This window comes from Pongo pygmaeus, chromosome 1 (genome assembly GCF_028885625.2).
Source record: "Pongo pygmaeus isolate AG05252 chromosome 1, NHGRI_mPonPyg2-v2.0_pri, whole genome shotgun sequence".
NCBI lineage: Eukaryota > Metazoa > Chordata > Mammalia > Primates > Hominidae > Pongo > Pongo pygmaeus.
The window spans coordinates 100188194-100205834 of record NC_072373.2 but is presented as its reverse complement, the minus strand read 5'-3'; the positions used below and the strand labels follow the sequence as shown (position 1 = coordinate 100205834).

General features: G+C 50.9%; 4 protein-coding genes and 1 non-coding gene across 15 annotated transcripts in view; 3 read left to right on the top strand and 2 right to left on the bottom strand.

Annotated features, from left to right (window-relative positions):
- The first annotated feature begins 1272 nt into the window (after nucleotides 1-1272).
- CA14 (carbonic anhydrase 14) lies at nucleotides 1273-9442 on the top strand. Of its 4 annotated transcripts, none has more exons than XM_054474593.2 (11): nucleotides 1274-1818; nucleotides 3763-3783; nucleotides 5061-5240; nucleotides 5760-5902; nucleotides 6127-6222; nucleotides 6399-6465; nucleotides 6637-6794; nucleotides 6894-7014; nucleotides 7257-7274; nucleotides 7389-7473; nucleotides 8192-9442. In XM_054474593.2, exons 1-11 carry the CDS (start codon nucleotides 1764-1766, stop codon nucleotides 8256-8258), a joined length of 1011 nt encoding a protein of 336 aa, XP_054330568.1. In that variant the 5' UTR covers nucleotides 1274-1763; the 3' UTR covers nucleotides 8259-9442. The 4 variants fall into 4 exon arrangements, with proteins under 4 accessions (XP_063507319.1, XP_054330568.1, XP_063507315.1 ...); XM_054474592.2 differs by having other exon boundaries at nucleotides 1275-1818; nucleotides 7254-7274; XM_063651249.1 differs by lacking the exon at nucleotides 7389-7473 and having other exon boundaries at nucleotides 1273-1818; nucleotides 8192-8612.
- LOC129029773 (small nucleolar RNA U13) lies at nucleotides 5296-5399 on the top strand. Its single transcript, XR_008500388.1, has one exon. It is a non-coding gene; the product is annotated as a small nucleolar RNA U13 (small nucleolar RNA).
- APH1A (aph-1 homolog A, gamma-secretase subunit) lies at nucleotides 9001-12597 on the bottom strand. Of its 3 annotated transcripts, XM_054474597.2 has the most exons (7): nucleotides 12290-12428; nucleotides 11548-11718; nucleotides 11307-11380; nucleotides 10947-11069; nucleotides 10669-10796; nucleotides 10129-10252; nucleotides 9001-9792 (listed from the first exon to the last, which is right to left on the bottom strand). In XM_054474597.2, the coding sequence occupies exons 1-7, from the start codon at nucleotides 12400-12402 to the stop codon at nucleotides 9728-9730; spliced, it is 798 nt and encodes a 265-aa protein (XP_054330572.1). In that variant the 5' UTR covers nucleotides 12403-12428; the 3' UTR covers nucleotides 9001-9727. The 3 variants fall into 3 exon arrangements, with proteins under 3 accessions (XP_054330572.1, XP_054330573.1, XP_063507326.1); XM_054474598.2 differs by lacking the exon at nucleotides 11307-11380 and having other exon boundaries at nucleotides 11548-11582; nucleotides 12290-12597; XM_063651256.1 differs by having other exon boundaries at nucleotides 9001-11069.
- C1H1orf54 (chromosome 1 C1orf54 homolog) overlaps nucleotides 12596-17641 on the top strand; it is an 11998-nt gene continuing 6952 nt past the window's right edge. For 2 of the 5 annotated variants that reach the window (XM_054474601.1, XM_054474599.1), the window contains exons 1-3: nucleotides 12596-12762; nucleotides 15886-16015; nucleotides 16408-16472. In XM_054474601.1, coding sequence (XP_054330576.1) covers nucleotides 16427-16472 — 46 coding nt within the window. In that variant the 5' untranslated portion in view covers nucleotides 12596-12762; nucleotides 15886-16015; nucleotides 16408-16426. Of the gene's footprint in view, nucleotides 12812-15885; nucleotides 16016-16356; nucleotides 16473-17641 lie in introns of those variants that run through there. The other 3 variants (XM_063651282.1, XM_054474600.2, XM_063651283.1) reach the window with 2 other exon arrangements.
- The window catches only part of LOC134738089 (uncharacterized), a 13216-nt gene continuing 8220 nt past the window's right edge, over nucleotides 12646-17641 (bottom strand). The window contains exon 3 of one of the 2 annotated variants that reach the window (XM_063651274.1): nucleotides 12646-12919. In XM_063651274.1, the coding sequence (XP_063507344.1) occupies nucleotides 12646-12919 (274 nt within the window). The remainder of the gene's footprint in view (nucleotides 12920-17641) is intronic. The other variant, XM_063651279.1, reaches the window with a different exon arrangement.

The window sequence follows — 17641 nt, the reverse complement described above, 5'->3', positions numbered from 1 at the left end:
TTCAGAGGGTGATAGGAGAAGAAAAAGGGAAATGACATCAGCAAAATGGCTTGGCTTTGCAGATCAATCACAGAGGATAGAAAGGCACAGTGAGCTCCTTTCTCTGCAGGAGCTGATGATCCAGCACATGCATTATTCTGTTCATTTGGCTTTTATCCTGCTCCCTTATTTAGCTTCTGCTCCCTTTGTTTGGCTATTTATTGCTACTCGGCAGGAGCAAGAAGGGCAGAGGGAGCTTCAAATGGGTGCATCCTCCTGGCTGGTGCCTCTGGTGAAGGGCACGGAGGAGAAAGAGGTTTCAATGTCTGGCTTGAAAGTATCTGTGGGTTTCACATTCTCTAACGAGGGATTTAGGATGTACATTCCAATCGGGATTTCCAGTCCCGTGGGGAGCAAACACCAGTTCACATTCCTGAGACGTGCAGCCTCCATGCTCCATGGGCGCAGCTCCTTGGTGGCAGGTTTCATTCAGTGCCACATGTCCTGCCTCAGCCCTTTGTTGGGCTGGAGAGAAGACCCTGGGCCCCTCTTCCATCTGGATCACGTGGTCTCTCCAGACCCTCCCCTCTTTTTCTCTGGAGACCGCCTTTTTCTGATGGTGGTAGTGATTGTTCCTAAAGTCTCTCCTTCTTTCCTCCTGCCCTGGCCTCTCTGCCGGAGGTCAGTGTCCTCTTCAGTGACAAAAGCCGCCCTAGATCTGGGCTCCCTGGAGAGGGAGGTGGCTGGTCTGGCAGTTACAGCCGCTGTCTCTCCATGGTGCTGCTACACCCCTCCCCCACTGGGCATACAAATGGGCTTTATCCAGCAAACAACGCTCCCTCCCCGCACTCCCCCGGCCCCGGGCCACACAAGCACGTGGACCCAGGCCTCACCGTGGGAAGGGGGTGGTGGCAGGCACAGAAGAGATTGCTCCAGATGAGTTCTCCTCATCTTACTTCTCTTCCTTATAACTTAGGACACAACTCAGGTTTTAGTTCTTGACTTCCTCCACCCCTCGCCTGCACCCTGAGTCCCCAATTCCCTCTTGTTATATATCTCCTAATTCTGGACTCTTCCCATTCCAGGGCAGCTCAGATTATGCAGGGAATTAAGAACAGGTACCCCCGCCATCTGCCCCATAACACCCAGGGAGCTGCTCCTCAGAGGAGAAGCCAGGCGGGGGGATGAAAATACAATGTCCTCTTGAGGGGGCTGAGTTGAACCCCAAAGCCCCTTCCTTGACCCTGCCTGCTCCAGGGAACACCCATCTAAGCAGCATCTGTGTGACTAGCAGAGGAAGGAAGAGTTCTCCCCAGCTGGGCTCCTGAGCCAGGGCCAGGGCTCCAGTGAAACTTGCCGCACTCCAGCTCCGAGTGGGGCCATCCTGCATGCCTAATTGGCTATTTAAGGAGCTGTTCGCCGGCAGCCCAGGCAGCCCCCCCGTCCCCACATACACCCATTCAGAGCCACCTTAAAAGCAGGAGGCAGTTGTAAAGTCGCTGGCCAGCTACTGGAGTGGAGACTGCAGAGGGAGATAAAGAGAGAGGGCAAAGAGGCAGCAAGAGATTTGTCCTGGGGATCCAGAAACCCATGATACCCTACTGAACACCAAATCCCCTGGAAGCCCACAGAGACAGAGACAGCAAGAGAAGCAGAGATAAATACAGTCACGCCAGGAGCGCTCTCTCTCTCTCTCTCTCCCTTCCCTCCCTCCCTCTCTCTCTGCCTGTCCTAGTCCTCTAGTCCTCAAATTCCCAGTCCCCTGCACCCCTTCCTGGGACACTATGTTGTTCTCCGCCCTCCTGCTGGAGGTGATTTGGATCCTGGCTGCTGATGGGGGTAGGTACAACTAAATGTCTGTGTGTGGATTTGTGCTGATGTTCACATGTCGCCAGGTGTGCTTAATGGGGGGAGGAGAGGTGTGAAAGGAAGCCTAGAGGCTGGAATAATAGGCTCAGAGATGAGGAAAAAAGAGCGGGGTGTGGAGGAGACCACTTCCCTTCTTTACCTTTTGTCTCTCCAGCCTTGTTGTTATTGGAGGTCGGGGAGAACTAGCGGCGGGCAGGGTGTGTACACATGCAAGTGCTGGAATCCCTTTGCAGGCTACAGATTTTCTCCAGAGCTCTTTCCCCCACTGCCCTGGTCCCAGGCAGGACTCCTGGACTTCTTTATTTACAAACTCCTCCAAATAGGGAGTCAAAGAGGCCTGGAGTGAAAAGATAGATAGATGGGAGTGGGGGGAAGAATACTTCCTGCCCAACTCAGACCCTGATCTCCAATTCATCCCCTTTTGGCCAAGATTCCCTCTTCATTCTGTGGAGCGACTAACTCCCCAGTTATCCTCTGAAAGTGGCAGTAAGAGTCAACATTTGTTTGACACTTTACAGTTTACAAAGGACTTTCAGGAGCTCCCAGGAGATGAGGAGGGATTCTTGGGAGAACAGGCTGAAGCGCTCCAGGAGTGTCCCCAGGAACTTCTAGACCTCATTTTTGTGTTTCCTGTGCCTAGCACAGTATACAGCACATACTAGGTGTGTAACTCAGGTTTGTGGAAAGAGCAGGGTGAGGGGGGTGTCCAGAGAGCAGAAGGCAAATGCAGAGAGGATGGGGGCAGGCGGGCAGCCAAATGGAGACTCACAAATCTCATCTGAGGAGAAAGAGGAGGAAGAGACAGAATAAGTGTGTTGAGGCTCTGACCAGAGCGGACAGGCACCTTTACAGACCAGGGAGTTCGAGTTGTTGGGGGATCCCGCAGATATGGTAAATAAGAGGCTGCCTCCAGCTCTCCCTTGGGCTAGCAGAATAGGTCAAGGATAAGAGCAGGACATCTCACAAGTTTGAGGAATTTAAGGGAATAAGAGAGAGAGAGAGGAAGGAATTTAGGATTTTTCTCCAGAGTTTCTAGTAGTATGAATATTGCAGCATAAACCACGAAGCCCTTCGTTTTCTTCTTGAGGCAGTTTGGCCGTAGGGAGGGGCTGGACCTGCAGACCCTCAGCCTTTGCGTCAGACAGGACTGCACGAGAGCCTGGCATGTGACCCAGCTGGCAGCTCTCTTCTCTACACACAATGCTTCACTTTCATCCTGTCCCTGCCAGCCTGGCCGCCTGTGCCCACCCACCATCCTCAATCTAGAGTAGACCCTGCCCTGACTCCCGCCCTTCCCTAACCATCTCGGAATGTAGGGAGCAGAGCCTCCTGGTGATGGGTTTCCTCTAGAGCTAATGGGATCAGAAAGGAAGAATTTACATATGAGTTTACAGCTCAGTACCTTTATTCACGCAATTTTTTAAAGCAAAGGAATAATCTCCCCTTCTCCCCTCAGTAGCACCCCCCAACACACACACACTCTAAACTCCTTTCTCCTCCCCGCTTTCTAGTCCCTATCCTTCCAACCCTCTGCCCACACCCTCACCCCACCCACCCCAGTCTTCTAAGTGTTAGATTGACTTGGCACAGGTTACAGAATAAGTAAGGGTTGGGCCAATCGCACATTTGGATCCAGGTTAATTTTAGTCTCTGGGCTTTACCTCTTTTCCTTCCTCCTCCCCTTTTACTCGGCAGGCACCAGCACAGCCTGGCTGGTGATTTTAAATAGGCCCCCCGACCTTTCCACAGAGGTGTCCAGTTTCAGGGCTTCCTTTGCAAAGTGCTGGAGCAGAGGGAGGAGAGACTGCAGAGAAGGAGGTGGAGCAGTACAGAATGCCGGAGGGAGGGGAGTGTGGAGGCCAGGGTTCTGCCCCAGGCTGCGCTGGCTGTAACCCAAACCATTCTGCCTTGCAGGTCAACACTGGACATATGAGGGTGAGTAGATCTCGAGGCCTCCCGACAACCCTTTCACACTGGGACCTCCTCACCTGGCAGGAAGACACACTGTGCGGGTGGGAGGAGACTTCCTTTAGCTTCTCACCCTAGCTCCTCCCTTCTGGATCTCCTCCTGCCTTGAGTTTCACATATATGGCTCCTACATCCTGCTCTAATCATCAAATCCTACACGTCCTGATTTGGCAGAAAAGCTAGTTAAGTCCTCAGTAAATCGTGTAGGAGTGAGGGAGCTGGGGTGGAAAGGAAGCTGGGTGGGAACTCTGAGCTTAGCTGCCAGGTCTCCTTCTGGCTCTGTCTATCCTAATCCGTCCTACCCCTAACCTGCATCTGCAATTGGGACAGAGCTGGAGGTCAGGGGGTGAGGAAGAGGCTGGCAGGATAGTTTCTGACCCTGGGGGAGGTGGAACTCAGTTCCTATGAACTACTGATTAATGACTTAACCGAACTCAAGTCCATGACAAACGGTCAGTGTGACAGCAAGAAGTGAATGACGAGAAGTCAGGATATCTGAATCCCAAGGCCACTTGATAGGGGCCTCCAGGAGACCCTATCTCTCTAGGATCTTTTTTTTTTTTTTTTTTTTTGGACACAGAGTCTTGCTCTGTCACCCAGGCTGGAGTGCAGTGGCGCAATCTGGGCTCACTGCAAACTCCACATCCTGGGTTTAAGTGATTCTCCTGCCTCAGCCTCTCGAGTAGCTGGGATTACAGGTGCCTACCACGTCTGGCTAATTTTTGTATTTTTAGTAGAGATGGGGTTTCACCATGTTGGCCAGGCTGGTCTCAAACTCCTGACCTCAAACAATCCACCTGCTCCCAAAGTGCTGGGATTACCGGCATAAGCCACTGTGCCTGGCCTATTTAGGATCATTTTATTTCTCCTATTTTTCTACTCCTACTTTCTAATCCCATCTCTCAGGGTATTCAGGTTTTCTATGCATCTCCTCTCCCCTCATTCAGCTTTCTTGTCCTCAAAATACAGGTAAGTAAAAGAGCTACCACTCTCCATTCATCAGGATAGTTGGGGAATCATCACTGCCTCTGGGTAGGGAAGGGGAACTGCAGCGTGAGGCTCAACAGGACTCCTACCTCACCCATCCCTGTACAACTGGGGTCTTAACCTGGGTGGAGGGAAGTCCATTTCTACCTCCACACAGATGTACGGCTTGGTTAGGGGAAGGGTCAAAGGGAGGGGGCGGTGTTGAACGGTAGCTAGAGCTGGAGGACAGGACCAATGTCTTTGGTAACCCCCACCAGGCCCACATGGTCAGGACCATTGGCCAGCCTCTTACCCTGAGTGTGGAAACAATGCCCAGTCGCCCATCGATATTCAGACAGACAGTGTGACATTTGACCCTGATTTGCCTGCTCTGCAGCCCCACGGATATGACCTTCCTGGCACCGAGCCTTTGGACCTGCACAACAATGGCCACACAGGTAAAAGCACAGGCTCCAAGGAGTTGTAGGCTCCAGCTCAGATCTTAGGAGTCAGATCCTTTTGTAGTTCGTGAGCATGATGATGCGGTGTTTATGAGCATGCGTAAGATGTGCCACCCTCGAATCTTGTCAAGATGTTGGCACATTACCCATCTGACATAAATAAACAAACAAATAACCTCAGGAGTGAGAGGAAAGCAGCATTCTCCTAACCTGCGAATTCTCAAAAACCTTTGTCCATGAATTTGGAGATATGAGAATGGGGATCAGGATCCTGTAGCTAAAGCGGGAATCGAAATGTTTATAACCAAGCTCAGAAGGTAGGTATCATTGCACTGACTTGATCTTCACCAAGAAAAAGGAAGACATGCTAGAAAAGCACTGGCTTATGGGAGGAACTGGGTGCTACTGGGGGAGAAAACTGGAAGAGGGCCAAGTCTCTCAAGAAGTGGTGGCAACCCGGAAGTGGGAATGTATCCACATGCCTCCATCAATCCGAGTTTGCTCTTTTCCTCACAGTGCAACTCTCTCTGCCCTCTACCCTGTATCTGGGTGGACTTCCCCGAAAATATGTAGCTGCCCAACTCCACCTGCACTGGGGTCAGAAAGGATCCCCAGAGGGGTCAGAACACCAGATCAACAGCGAAGCCACAGTTGCAGAGGTACCAGGGAACAAAGAGCTGGGACTCAAACAAAGTAACAGGGATGGTTGGTCCTGGGGAAAGGATCTGGACCTTAGGAAAAGTCATGCTGGGGGGATAAGGCCAATCTTTGAGGGACAGACTTAGTGCCTGCCAGGGACAGCAGGGGGATGGTGGCAGCTAGGATCAAGGCCTTGAAGGGGGTGGGGACATTCCATGATTCAATTCCCTCTTCCTTCCTTTAGCTCCACATTGTACATTATGACTCTGATTCCTATGACAGCTTGAGTGAGGCTGCTGAGAGGCCTCAGGGCCTGGCTGTCCTAGGCATCCTAATTGAGGTCAGTAGCCCCCAGTCCCTTCCAGGTTTCTCTCCACTTCCTCTGCAAACCTATTTCTGTTGCTGGCCTCTTTCCTATGGCAGGCAGCAGCCCACCCTGACCATTTATTCTGTACATAAATTTCTTATTCCAAACATGGACTCATTCCAAACTCTCTCCCTTTCCTCCTCTTCCAGGTGGGTGAGACTAAGAATATAGCTTATGAACACATTCTGAGTCACTTGCATGAAGTCAGGCATAAAGGTGAGCCTTAAAAATCTATAGCAGGAAGTAAGATTAGACTTTCAAAAAGTATCCTTAAAAGCCTTGGGATGAAGCAATTACATAGAGCCAAGGAATTTTGCTTCTGGGAGCCCTATCTCGGTAAGCTAGGGCACACTGAAAGGAAGATGAGTCCCAGTCTGTTCTCCCCAGATCAGAAGACCTCAGTGCCTCCCTTCAACCTGAGAGAGCTGCTCCCCCCACAGCTGGGGCAGTACTTCCGCTACAATGGCTCGCTCACAACTCCCCCTTGCTACCAGAGTGTGCTCTGGACAGTCTTCTATAGAAGGTCCCAGATTTCAATGGAACAGGTAAGTGGTGAAGAAACGAGGTGAGGTGAGATACAGTTCTAACTTCAGACCCCTTCCCACTCCCCAAAGTAACACCTCTCCCACGCTTCTGCTCCTCAGCTGGAAAAGCTTCAGGGGACATTGTTCTCCACAGAAGAGGAGCCCTCTAAGCTTCTGATACAGAACTACCGAGCCCCTCAGCCTCTCAATCAGCGCATGGTCTTTGCTTCTTTCATCCAGGGTGATTCTGCACGGCTCAGAAGAGATGGGAAACTGAAGGGGACACAATGGCAGGAACTAGGCAGCCAATGGGAAGAAAAGGCCAAAAGGGGAGGGGGTTTCCGGGACTTGCTTGGACTGGGAACCAACCCCCACCCCGGGGTGCCCCCGGGGGATTCTCCCAGGCACAGCAGCAGAGAGTGCTGCTCCCAGCTGGGATGGGGATCTGAAGTCCCACTGACCCATTTTCTTCTCTTACAGCAGGATCCTCGTATACCACAGGTAAGGCAGCCTTATAAGATACTGCGGGGAGGGGAGGCGTCCTCACCGAGTGGGGGAAAGGCTCAAAATCTATGTTAGTCCTAGGCTGACACCTTTTACCTTTATCTCCCCCAGGTGAAATGCTGAGTCTAGGTGTAGGAATCTTGGTTGGCTGTCTCTGCCTTCTCCTGGCTGTTTATTTCATTGCTAGAAAGATTCGGTGAGGCCTTACTTTCCATTCCTCCAGTCCTTTCTTTTTTTTTTTTTTTTTTTTTTTTGGCCGGAGGGAGACAGAGTCTTGCTCTGTTACTCAGTCTGGAGTGCAGTGGTGTGCAATCTCAGCTCACTGCAACCTCTGCCTTCTGGGTTCAAGCAATTCTCCTGCCTCAGCCTCCCGAGTAGCTGGGACTACAGGCATGCACCATCACACCCAGCTAATTTTTGTACTTTTAGTAGAGAATAGGTTTCACCATATTGGCCAGGCTGGTCTCAAACTCCTGACCTCAGGCAATCCGCCCGCCTCGGCCTCCCAAAGTACTGGGATTACAGGCGTGAGCCACCTGCTTTTTGAGACAGGTTCTCACTGTTGTCCAGGCTGGAGTGCATGGCTTTATCATAGCTCACTGCAACCTCCACCTCCCGGGTTCAAGTTGTCCTCCCACCTCAGCCTCCTGAGTAGCTGGGACTACAGGCATGTGCCACCATGCCCAGATAATTTTTGTATTTTTAGCAGAGACGGGTTTTCACTACGTTGCCCAGGCTGGTCTCCAACTCCTGACCTCAAGTGATCCGCCCGCCTCAGCCTCCCAAAGTGCTGGGATTATAGGCGTAAAACACCTTGCCCAGCCCTCTTTTCTATTAAAAAGCATTCTCCTATTTCACCTCTAATCTGCTTCACTTAGATAGCAGTCATTCTCATGAGCTATTCCCCTTTCCAGGAAGAAGAGGCTGGAAAACCGAAAGAGTGTGGGCTTCACCTCAGCACAAGCCACAACTGAGGCATAAATTCCTTCTCAGATACCGTGGATGTGGATGACTTCCCCTCATGCCTATCAGGAAGCCTCTAAAATGGGGTGTAGGATCTGGCCAGAAACACTGTAAGAGTAGTAGGCAGATGTCCTCCTTCCCCTGGACATCTCCTACAGAGAGGAATGGACCCAGGCTGTCATTCGAGGAAGAACTGCAGAGCCTTCAGCCTCTCCAAACATGTAGGGGGAAATGAGGAAATCGCTGTTGTTAATGCAGAGAACAAACTGTTTAGTTGCAGGGGAAGTTTGGGATATACCCCAAAGTCCTCTACCCCCTCACTTTTATGGCCCTTTCCCTAGATATACTGCTGGATCTCTCCTTAGGATAAAGAGTTGCTGTTGAAGTTGTATATTTTTGATCAATATATTTGGAAATTAAAGTTTCTGACTTTAATTCTGGCCTATCCTTTGAGGCTCTTGAGGGTGGGCAAGTTCCTGAATCCCTCAGGTGGTAAAGATGGGCAAAGGATGGGGAAAAGCAGCATGGGTGATTAACTCCTTTTATCCCACCCCTGGAAGGAAACATTAGCTTCTGGGAAAACACTTAACCCAAAGTTTCAGACATGTTAAGCCACTAGCCCAGATTTCTGCCCTTGCACCAAGGCTATGCTTGGAGATCAGTGGTTGCCAGGTTAGGAAAGTGGCTGGACAAGAGATCTGAGGACAGAAATCTCAATTAACATGCTATCCCCTCCCTTAAAAGCCAAGTTCCCCCACAATTACAAATTCTTTTTTATTAGTCAAAATCACAATCACCTTGATTAAAAGGATGGGACACTCCACCCTCAGCAGAAAATGATACAGTTTATAGAAAACCTCCCCACCCCTCCCACACCCCAATTAAAAACTACAAAAAAATCTCCCCTCCTTCCCTACGATGTCATGGTAGTCTGACTCCTCCAGTGGCACTGCAGCTCTGGAGTGGCCAACTCACCACAGCACCCTCCACTTCACCTTGGGGAGAGGAGGGATGCTGGTGGTTAAGGAGGTTAAAACCATTAGTTCCAGTAATGCCAGTTCCCAAACATGCACTTCCTTCCTTTCCCCCAAGGTCTGGGACCAAGGAGAAAGGGACCGAAATGAGCCCAGTCATGAGGAGCAACTTGAGGAGAGAAAATGTAGCCCAAGGAGGTTAGAAGAGTTCCAACATACCTCCTCCCTCCCCCTACCTCAAAAAAGAAAAAAAGGCAGTTTAGGGTATTTATCACACCAAAAATGGTTCCCCTCAGGCCTGAGAAAAAGACCAAGATGTCCAGTCTTGGGAGGGAGTACTGAGAAACTCAGAGCTCATCTACCCTTGAGCCTCCATTAATTTCATCTCCAGGGCAATGGCTAAACTAGGTCCCTTTTCTTGGCAACCTGCACTGTCCAGAACTGGAGATGGAGAAATACAGGGCGAGGACATCAGGAGGGCACCCCAGGCCCAGGGGTCCCCCCTAGGTTCCCTCAGTCCTCGGGTGGGATGCGCAGGGCAGAATACACCATCACCCGACTGTCCTCCTGCCGTCGGCCTGCAGAGGGGAAGGGAGGTGAGTCTTGGGCAGGGTGAGAGCAGAGCACTGACACAGGGGGAGTCCTGGACAACAAGGGGGTCCCCAGGTGGTGGGGATAAGTGCAGATTCAAACCCACCAGTCACTGACTGGCTGAACCCAGGCTGCTCCTGGTAAAGCTTAGAGACTAACGGTCACAAAAGGACAAAGCAAAACCCTGGAGGTGGTGGGGTAGACCGACGAGAAGGAGACAGAGAATGTGGGCAATGGACCCGGGCTGGGGCTGGGCTCAGTCATGGGCAGTGGACAGGCAGGTGGGATCTGTCAGGCGATCAGTCCAGGTAGTCAGTCCTTACACAAGAGGCTGCGCTGAATACTTCGGAGGGACCCTCCAGCTGTGATGAAGGCCCAGAGCCCCATGGAAACAGTGACTGCATAGATGGGCAGCAGGCTGGCCTCATACCAGGGGTTCAGGAATGTCTAGGAAGGAGGGTAAGAGTAGGAAAGAGATTAGATTCTCCCTCGACCTAATCCCCATATTCTCTCTGTACCTTTGACTCCCAGATATCTCTCTCAAATTCCCCAGTCTTTCCCTTCAGAGCACCAACATCTTGTGGTTAAGGGGACTTTTGATTTTCAGCTCCTCAGAAACTCAAAGGTTTCTGCCGCTCCTGCTCACCTCAGGCCCTCTGCATTACAGTTCGACTAATCCATTCAACCTCCTCCCCAGAGCAGGTGATAGAAATGATGCCGAGGTGAGAGACCTCGAAAGACTCACCTTTCCTCCTCCTCCCAGGTAAGTTAAAAATGTTAAGAAGTAAGGATACCCTTTCCCCCACATCCCACTCACCATTAAATGCTTTTCTCCCTAACTCAGGCCCCTGTCTCCAACTCACCAGTCCCGATGTCAGTAGGTGACTCCCAACCACCAGGCCCAAAGCCCAGTACCGTCTCCTCTCACAGGCATCAAAGAACACAACTCCCCAAAAGGTATGGAGCAGGATAATGGCTGCTGTCAGAAAGGCTGCAGGGAGGGAGATGGGGAGGAGATACATCCCTGATCTCCCAGGCTCCTGAGATGTTGAGCCAAAGAAGTCTCCCAGGGAAGGCCAATAAATCACATCAGGGACAAGGATGGATGGGGGGTAAAGGCTAGATAGAAGGTGGATCTTACCTGAAGTCAGGAAGTAATAGGGTGAGTCTCCATGGATCCCAACCACACCTGGCCCAAGTGCATCAGCCAAAATATTGATAACAGAGAAGACACCACTGATGATACCGAAGGAGAGACCAGAAACTGGGGGAAGGGAGGATCTCATCAATGTCAGAGATCACACTATTGCCTGTTCACCACTGACCCCGCCCCATTCCCGGTTACAATTCTTTCACATCTACTCTCCCTCCAGACCAACTTTCTTTGGAAGTGACGGATGAAGGAAAGTAGGAAGCCACTTAGAACATGTGGATATTTAGAGACTTCCCTAGAGGAGGGGGCTGTCCAACTCCCTCCTCCAGTCCCTCTCCCTTGGCTCACCATAGGCCATCTGGCGGATGGAGATGGGTGATCTTCCGTCCTCACTCAGCGATGCTAACCCCTCATCTGCCTTCCTGGGGTGGGGTGGGGTAGGGGAAACATGAGGGAGGGCAGGGATGCTCCTTTCCCTCTAATGTCCTCCCTTAGTGCCTCCTCTTCCAAACCAGCACCCAGGGGCTGCCCCACTTCCCATAGTGCAGTCCTTTGCCCCTCTCCCCTCCAGACCACTCCATCTTCTTACTTAAGCAGCTTGTAGTAGGCAAAGCGGAACACCTCCTGTAGAAGGACAGAGACAGCAGCACCAAAAATCAGGAGGCCGTACTGGAGCCGGGCATCTGACCGGTCGGTCACATGGACCAAGATGAACCAGACCACAGAGGCCAGGAGCAGGGAGACCAGCCAGAAAAATGCCCTAAGAAAAGACAGGGGCAGTGAGACAAGCAATGGTAGGGGCAGCCAGAGAAATCAAGGAGGGAAACCAGCCAAAGCTGCTTGAAAAGTGGAAGTTAGCCTTCCGGATGGTTAGGGAGACATGGACCAGGTAGGGTAACTGTCTCCACCAAGAGACTCATCTGTAGAAAAGTGAACGCATTGGAAAGGGGAGAAATCTAATTAAAGAGTCTTCAGAGCGATAAGAGCCAGAGTGTGCGAGCACGGAAGGGCGAGGTATCCATTCCTGGATCCTCCCCTAAGGCACCTGACTCGGCCAGCCTAGGTCAGCACAGCCCCCTCACGAGTCTCGGCCTTGGGCCTTCTCTGACGTCGCTGGGAGGAATATAGGAGGAATCTGTGAGATCCTTGGAAGGTGGAAACCAACTGCGGGAAAGGGCAAATCTCCCAGACCCAACCCCTCACCTCCGCCCAAACTTCACCTCCGACTTATCGTCCCCAATTCAGGCTCCCAGGCTCGCCCCAGTTCCTCCAGCCCCTTCCGCACCTCTCTCTTCGACGCTCTCCCGCCGTCTCCCGGGCCCTCTACTCACCCTGCGACCAGGATGATAACGCGAAGCGGGTCCCCAGCCACAGTGATCAAGAAAAGCGCGAAGGCCGGGCCGAACGCGACGAAAGTGCAGCCGAAAAACACCGCAGCCCCCATGGCTGGTCAGGTGGGAGGGGGTGGGGGCCTGACCAGGACAGGCAAATGGGAGGGGCGCGCCAGCTGGGCAGTCCGCGTGGGGTGGCAACGCGACCCCACGAGGGGCGCGGTGCAATGTCACCCCCAGACCCCGGGGAAGGGGAAGGGGGGGAACCGAAACCCCAAATGAAGGTCCGCGCCACTTCCTCTACGGAAGCCGAAGAGGGGACAAATCCCGGCCGCAGCCCCAAGGCCACCTCCCATCTAATCCCCACCCCCGGAAGGCCAATGGAGAATCAGCGCGGGCGGAGCTGCTCGACCTGCTGGGAGTTGTAGTCGCCTTCCGAGGCCTTGACTTCGTCCAGGGAGTGGCTCGAGCCGGTTAATAGGGGTGGGCCGGGAATGGACCAGTCGAGACACCGATTCCTGGGTTCGGTTGCGCCTCCGTCGCTGTTTCCTTTCGTCACTTTGTGGGGAAAAGTGGTAGCAATCTTGCCTCTTCTTGAAGGGCTGCAGAGGGGGTAGATCCTGTTTGAATCTAAGGGACAAATACAAAGAGAGCACAGGATGGGGCGCAGGGAGATAGGGACGGGTATTGTTCTTACTTGAATGAGAGGAAATGGGCTAGAGCTGCTGCCTAAGGGATGAAGATTACATTAAAAAGTAGGAGCTCTTCGGACAGACTAGTATAATAAACATGGAATACAGTATATCGCTAATGAAGCCTTCATCTGTAATGACAAGAGAATCGGAGAGAAGCAAAAGGAGCCTGGAGAGAAATGTTAGGAAGGCATTTTGAAAGAGTCCGGGAGTTTAAAAGCAATTAGAGCGATGGGGTTGAAGGAAAACGACACCCCCACCCCACCCCCGCCCCAAGTTCCTTTTATGTCATACTTCCTCTATTTATTTTCTGAAAAATGAACCTCAGTGGTGCGTTTTCCTCAGGCTGGGGAGAGGGATTGTATATTAGAGTGAACGAAAGTTAAAGTAGGCTGGGCGCGGTGGCTCACCCCTGTAATCACAGCACTTTGGGAGGCCAGGAGTTTGAGACCAGCCTGGCCAACATGGCGAAACTCCATCTCTACTAAAAATACAAAAATTAGCCGGGTGTGGTGACGCGCGCCTGTAATCCCAGCTACCCGGGAGGCTGAGGGGCAAATATAGCTTGAACCCGAGAGGCAGAGGTGGCAGTGAGCTGAGATTGCGCTACTGCACTACAGCCTGGGCAACGGAGTGAGGTTCTGTCTCAAAAAAGAAAAAGAAAGTTAAAGTAGGAGAGGAGGGTATTGTAATCTCATTTGGATGGGGAGAGGTTAGTCCTTAGGGAAGATGTTAGGCAAAGGAATCTGAGAATGGAAAAGAGGAAAGGAATCTGCAATATTGTTTTTGAAAGCATAATCAAAGTACCAAAAAAAAAACCCCACAGAAATTGTTTAAACATAACCAGACTTCCTTTCCTTCCTGGAAGTGATTTATGATTTAATCCATATGTGCACACTCACATACGTGTTTCACATGTCTTCCAGGAAATTCTGGAAAGGAACTGAGGAATAGATTGTATAGATTTACATGGAGGCTGGTCACAGTGGTTCATGCCTGTAATCCCAGCACTTGCGGAGGCCAAGGCGGCTGGATCACTTGAGGTCAGGAGTTTGAGACTAGCCTGGCCAGCGTGGTAAAACCCCGTCTCTACTAAAAATACAAAAAATTAGCCAGGCGTGGTGGTGCGTACCTGTAGTCCCAGCTACTCAGGAGGCTGAGCCACGAGAATAGCTTGAACCTGAGAGGTGGAGGTTACAGTGAGCTGAGATCCCACCACTGCACTCCAACCTGGGCGACAGAGCAAGACTCTGTCTCGGAAAAAAAAGAAAGAAAAGATTTACATGGAAAGTCACCAGGCAAATTATTCCCTAATAAGATTAAGAGGGTAGCCGGGCGCAGTGGCTCACGCCTGTAATCCCAACACTTAGGAGGCCGAGGTGGGCAGATCACGAGGTCAGGAGATCAAGACCATCCTGGCTAACACGATGAAACCCCGTTTCTACTAAAAATACAAAAAATTAGCCGGGCGTGGTGGCGGGCGCCTGTAGTCCCAGCTACTCAGGAGGCTGAGGCAGGAGAATGGCGTGAACCCAGGAGGCGGAGCTTGCAGTGAGCCGAGATCACACCACTGCACTCCAGCCTGGGCAACAGAGTGAGACTCCGTCTCAAAAAAAAAAAAAAAAAAAAGATTAAGAGGGTAGCGTTAACATGACCTGTGTTCAAGACTCCAGTATGTCCTGCTTCTGAGCCCAGCAGGCAGAGTAAGGTGGATAGGAATGAGACAATTCTTCTCATGTCTTTTTTTGAGATGGAGTCTCACTCTGTTGCCCAGACTGCAGTACAGTGGTGCTATCTCGGCTCACTGCAACCTCTGCCTCCCGGGTTCAAGTGATTCTCCTGCCTCAGCCTCCCTAGTAGCTGGGATTACTGACGCCCACCACCATGCCCAGCTAATTTTTGTATTTTTAGTAGAGACAAGGTTTCACCATGTTGGCCAGGCTGATCTCCTGACCTCAGGTGATCTGTCCGCCTAGGCCTCCCGAAGTACTGGGATGACAGGCGTGAGCCACCGTGGCCAGCTTCATCTCTCCATTCAGCCGTGACCACAGCATCTTCTGACCATTGACAAGAGGCTGTAAATCTATCTTGTTCATGGGTGGTTCCACAGACACTTGGCATAGTGCCTGACTCATAGTAGATGTTGAGCAGATACTTATTAACTTCCCTTAAGAACAAAGCAAAACTGTCTTTTCTTATTCCCTTGCCTATAAGCTCTCAACTGCCTATCAGACTAGGCCTAGCACACTGTGCCTAGCACATATGTTGCTAAGGGTTTCTGAACTGAATGAACGATGGGAAACATAAAAGCAGAGGAAAGGATAAAAACTCTACTCCTGTAGGACTGAATGAAGGGAACATACCAAGTGACTGAATGTGGGAGGGAGGGTGTGGCACCTGTAGCAGGGAAAGAGACTATCTGCTTTCTCCCTTCTTCCAACCTGCATCCTGGAAGTTGAGAAAGAGATGAGGTGAGGCCGGGCACGGTGGCTCATGCCTGTAATCCCAGTACTTTGGGAGGCCAAGACAGGTGGATCATCTGAGGTCAGGAGTTCGAGCCCAGCCTAGGCCAACATGGTGAAACCCCGTCTCTACTAAAAATACAAAACCTAGCTGGGCATGGTGGCACGCACCTGTAGTCCCAGCTACTGGGGAGGCTGAGGCAGGAGAATCACTGGAACCCGGGGGGCAGAGGTTGCAGTGAGCCAAGATCGTGCCACTGCACTCCAACCTGGGTGACAAAGCAAGATTGCGTCTCAAAAAAAAAAAACAAAGAGGTGAGGTGAGGTCAGTATTACCAGAAAGGAAATAACTGATCGTGGCTGAGAGACTTTTAGATGAAACCATGCAGCAGGTGCTTTAAGTCAGACAATGATGGGTAAATATTGTTCCTATTCTCTATAGCTCCAGACAGACAGAAGAAAGGGACTCTTTTCAGTCTAGAAAAATGCTCACCCCTTCCTCAGAATATTTCCACTGTGATGAAAAGAGACTGATGAAGCCTCAGAGAGAAAGGCAACTCTGGGTGGTGATGGTAAGTCAAAGACAGTGAGAGGGAGGGTGAACTTTTTATGAGGCCTTGGAGGAAGGAAGGAAAGCCGGGAGTGGGGAAACTTCTTGGTAGGCTTATTTTTTATTTTTTATTTTTATTTTGGTAGTGACAGTGGGAGTCCTGAATGGATCTAATCTAGGGCAGGGGGAGCTTAAGAAACATGTTTGCATCAAAACCCCCTTTTGCCTCTCAATCTGGGCAGCTCTGGCTGGGGACCAGCAGTAACTGGAGATCTAGTCAGTCAGCCAGTAGGCGGGGAGTTCTGCCCCCTGGGAGGAGAAGAGTTGCTGCAGCTCCTTCCCTGCTTTGGAGGAGGAGGGGAGGCGGGGTAAGTTTGGTGGGAAACTCTGTAATTTCCTTTTTTACTTTCACAGCAATAGTGCAGAATCCAGAATGGATGTCCTCTTTGTAGCCATCCTTGCTGTGCCACTTATCCTGGGTAAGTCCACTCCTCTCTCTGAGCTTTTGTGCCAGGTCTTCTACCATAAATGGGGTGGGAGAAAAAAAATGAGGAGTGGGTGAGAGGTACATTTCAATGGGGAGCGATAGAGTTTTCTCATTGTGCTGGGGTCCGGTGTTGAGGGCAGAATGGAGATCTGGAAGGCAGAGCCAGGAAAGGGGGAAAAAAGCGGAGTCCTGTCAAAGGAGGAGGATGGAGCTCCAGACACAAGGAGGCCCTAGCAACACTGAGCTCAGTTTTCCATCACCACGGAAGTGGAACAAGATGAGAGGGGCTAAAGTAAGGGTGAAGGAGGGATTATTGGAAGGTGTCACGGTCTGAAACTAGTAGTTAGAGTATCTCCTTTCCCAGAGAATTGGAGGAAAAAACCTGCTATTAGTAAAGACACAGAAGTGGGGTGACCTTTAGGGTAGTGGAAAACTGGCTGTCTTCAGGGACAGGGTCCCAAGAGTAGCTTGGCTCCTTCCCTCCTTTGTTCCCCAGTCTGCCAGGTGTGTCTCATTGTTTCCTTTTCCTCTAGATTCTTGTGTCATTAGCTTGGAGTTGAAGGGAAAGCATTCAAGGAGCTCAGGGAAGTGTTTAGCAGGAGGCCTGGAGTTCTTGATCCAGTCATATCAAAGCCACATATTTTTAGTTCTGAAAGGGAAGAAAAACTAAGGGAGATGGGTCATTTTAGTCCAGCTGACTCATTTTAAGACAGCGGATGTTAAGTGGATTGTTCAGGGTTATTCTGTTAGCAGTGAAGGTGGAACTAAAGCTCAAATCCAAAGCGTAAGGGTGTATGTTAGTTATTTGTAAGAGATACTGATAAAAGATCTCTCACAAATACAGTACGATCTGGAGCATACTAAATAGAAGATTTGGCGTTTTTAATGCCTGGTCTCTACTTTTCCTACCTTTTTAGGTCTGGTTCTCCCTTTGGGTTTATAGTATGTGAAGAGGACTGTTTTCTGTTTTAGGAGTTCCTGGATTGAAAGGGCACAGAGTAATAGGCCTCATTACAGATATAGATCCCAGAAGGCTGAGAGGGGTGTAGAGGTGCACAGGCAGGAAAGGAGTATGACTATTGGAGGAGAGAGAGAGAGAAAAAAAAAAAAAAAAAGAAAGAGCAAGAAAGCTGGGAGCGCTGAGGTCAACTCCAGGTGTCC

Coding starts and splice junctions, on each gene's coding strand:
- CA14 (XM_054474592.2), top strand. CDS start 1,764: ATGTTGTTCTCCGCCCTCCTGCTGGAGGTGATTTGGATCCTGGCTGCT. Junction 1,819..3,762: donor GATCCTGGCTGCTGATGGGG/GTAGGTACAACT, acceptor TCTGCCTTGCAG/GTCAACACTGGACATATGAG. Junction 3,784..5,060: donor TCAACACTGGACATATGAGG/GTGAGTAGATCT, acceptor AACCCCCACCAG/GCCCACATGGTCAGGACCAT.
- APH1A (XM_063651256.1), bottom strand. CDS start 12,402: ATGGGGGCTGCGGTGTTTTTCGGCTGCACTTTCGTCGCGTTCGGCCCG. Junction 11,719..12,289: donor GTTATCATCCTGGTCGCAGG/GTGAGTAGAGGG, acceptor GTCTTTTCTTAG/GGCATTTTTCTGGCTGGTCT. Junction 11,381..11,547: donor GCCTACTACAAGCTGCTTAA/GTAAGAAGATGG, acceptor ACCCCACCCCAG/GAAGGCAGATGAGGGGTTAG.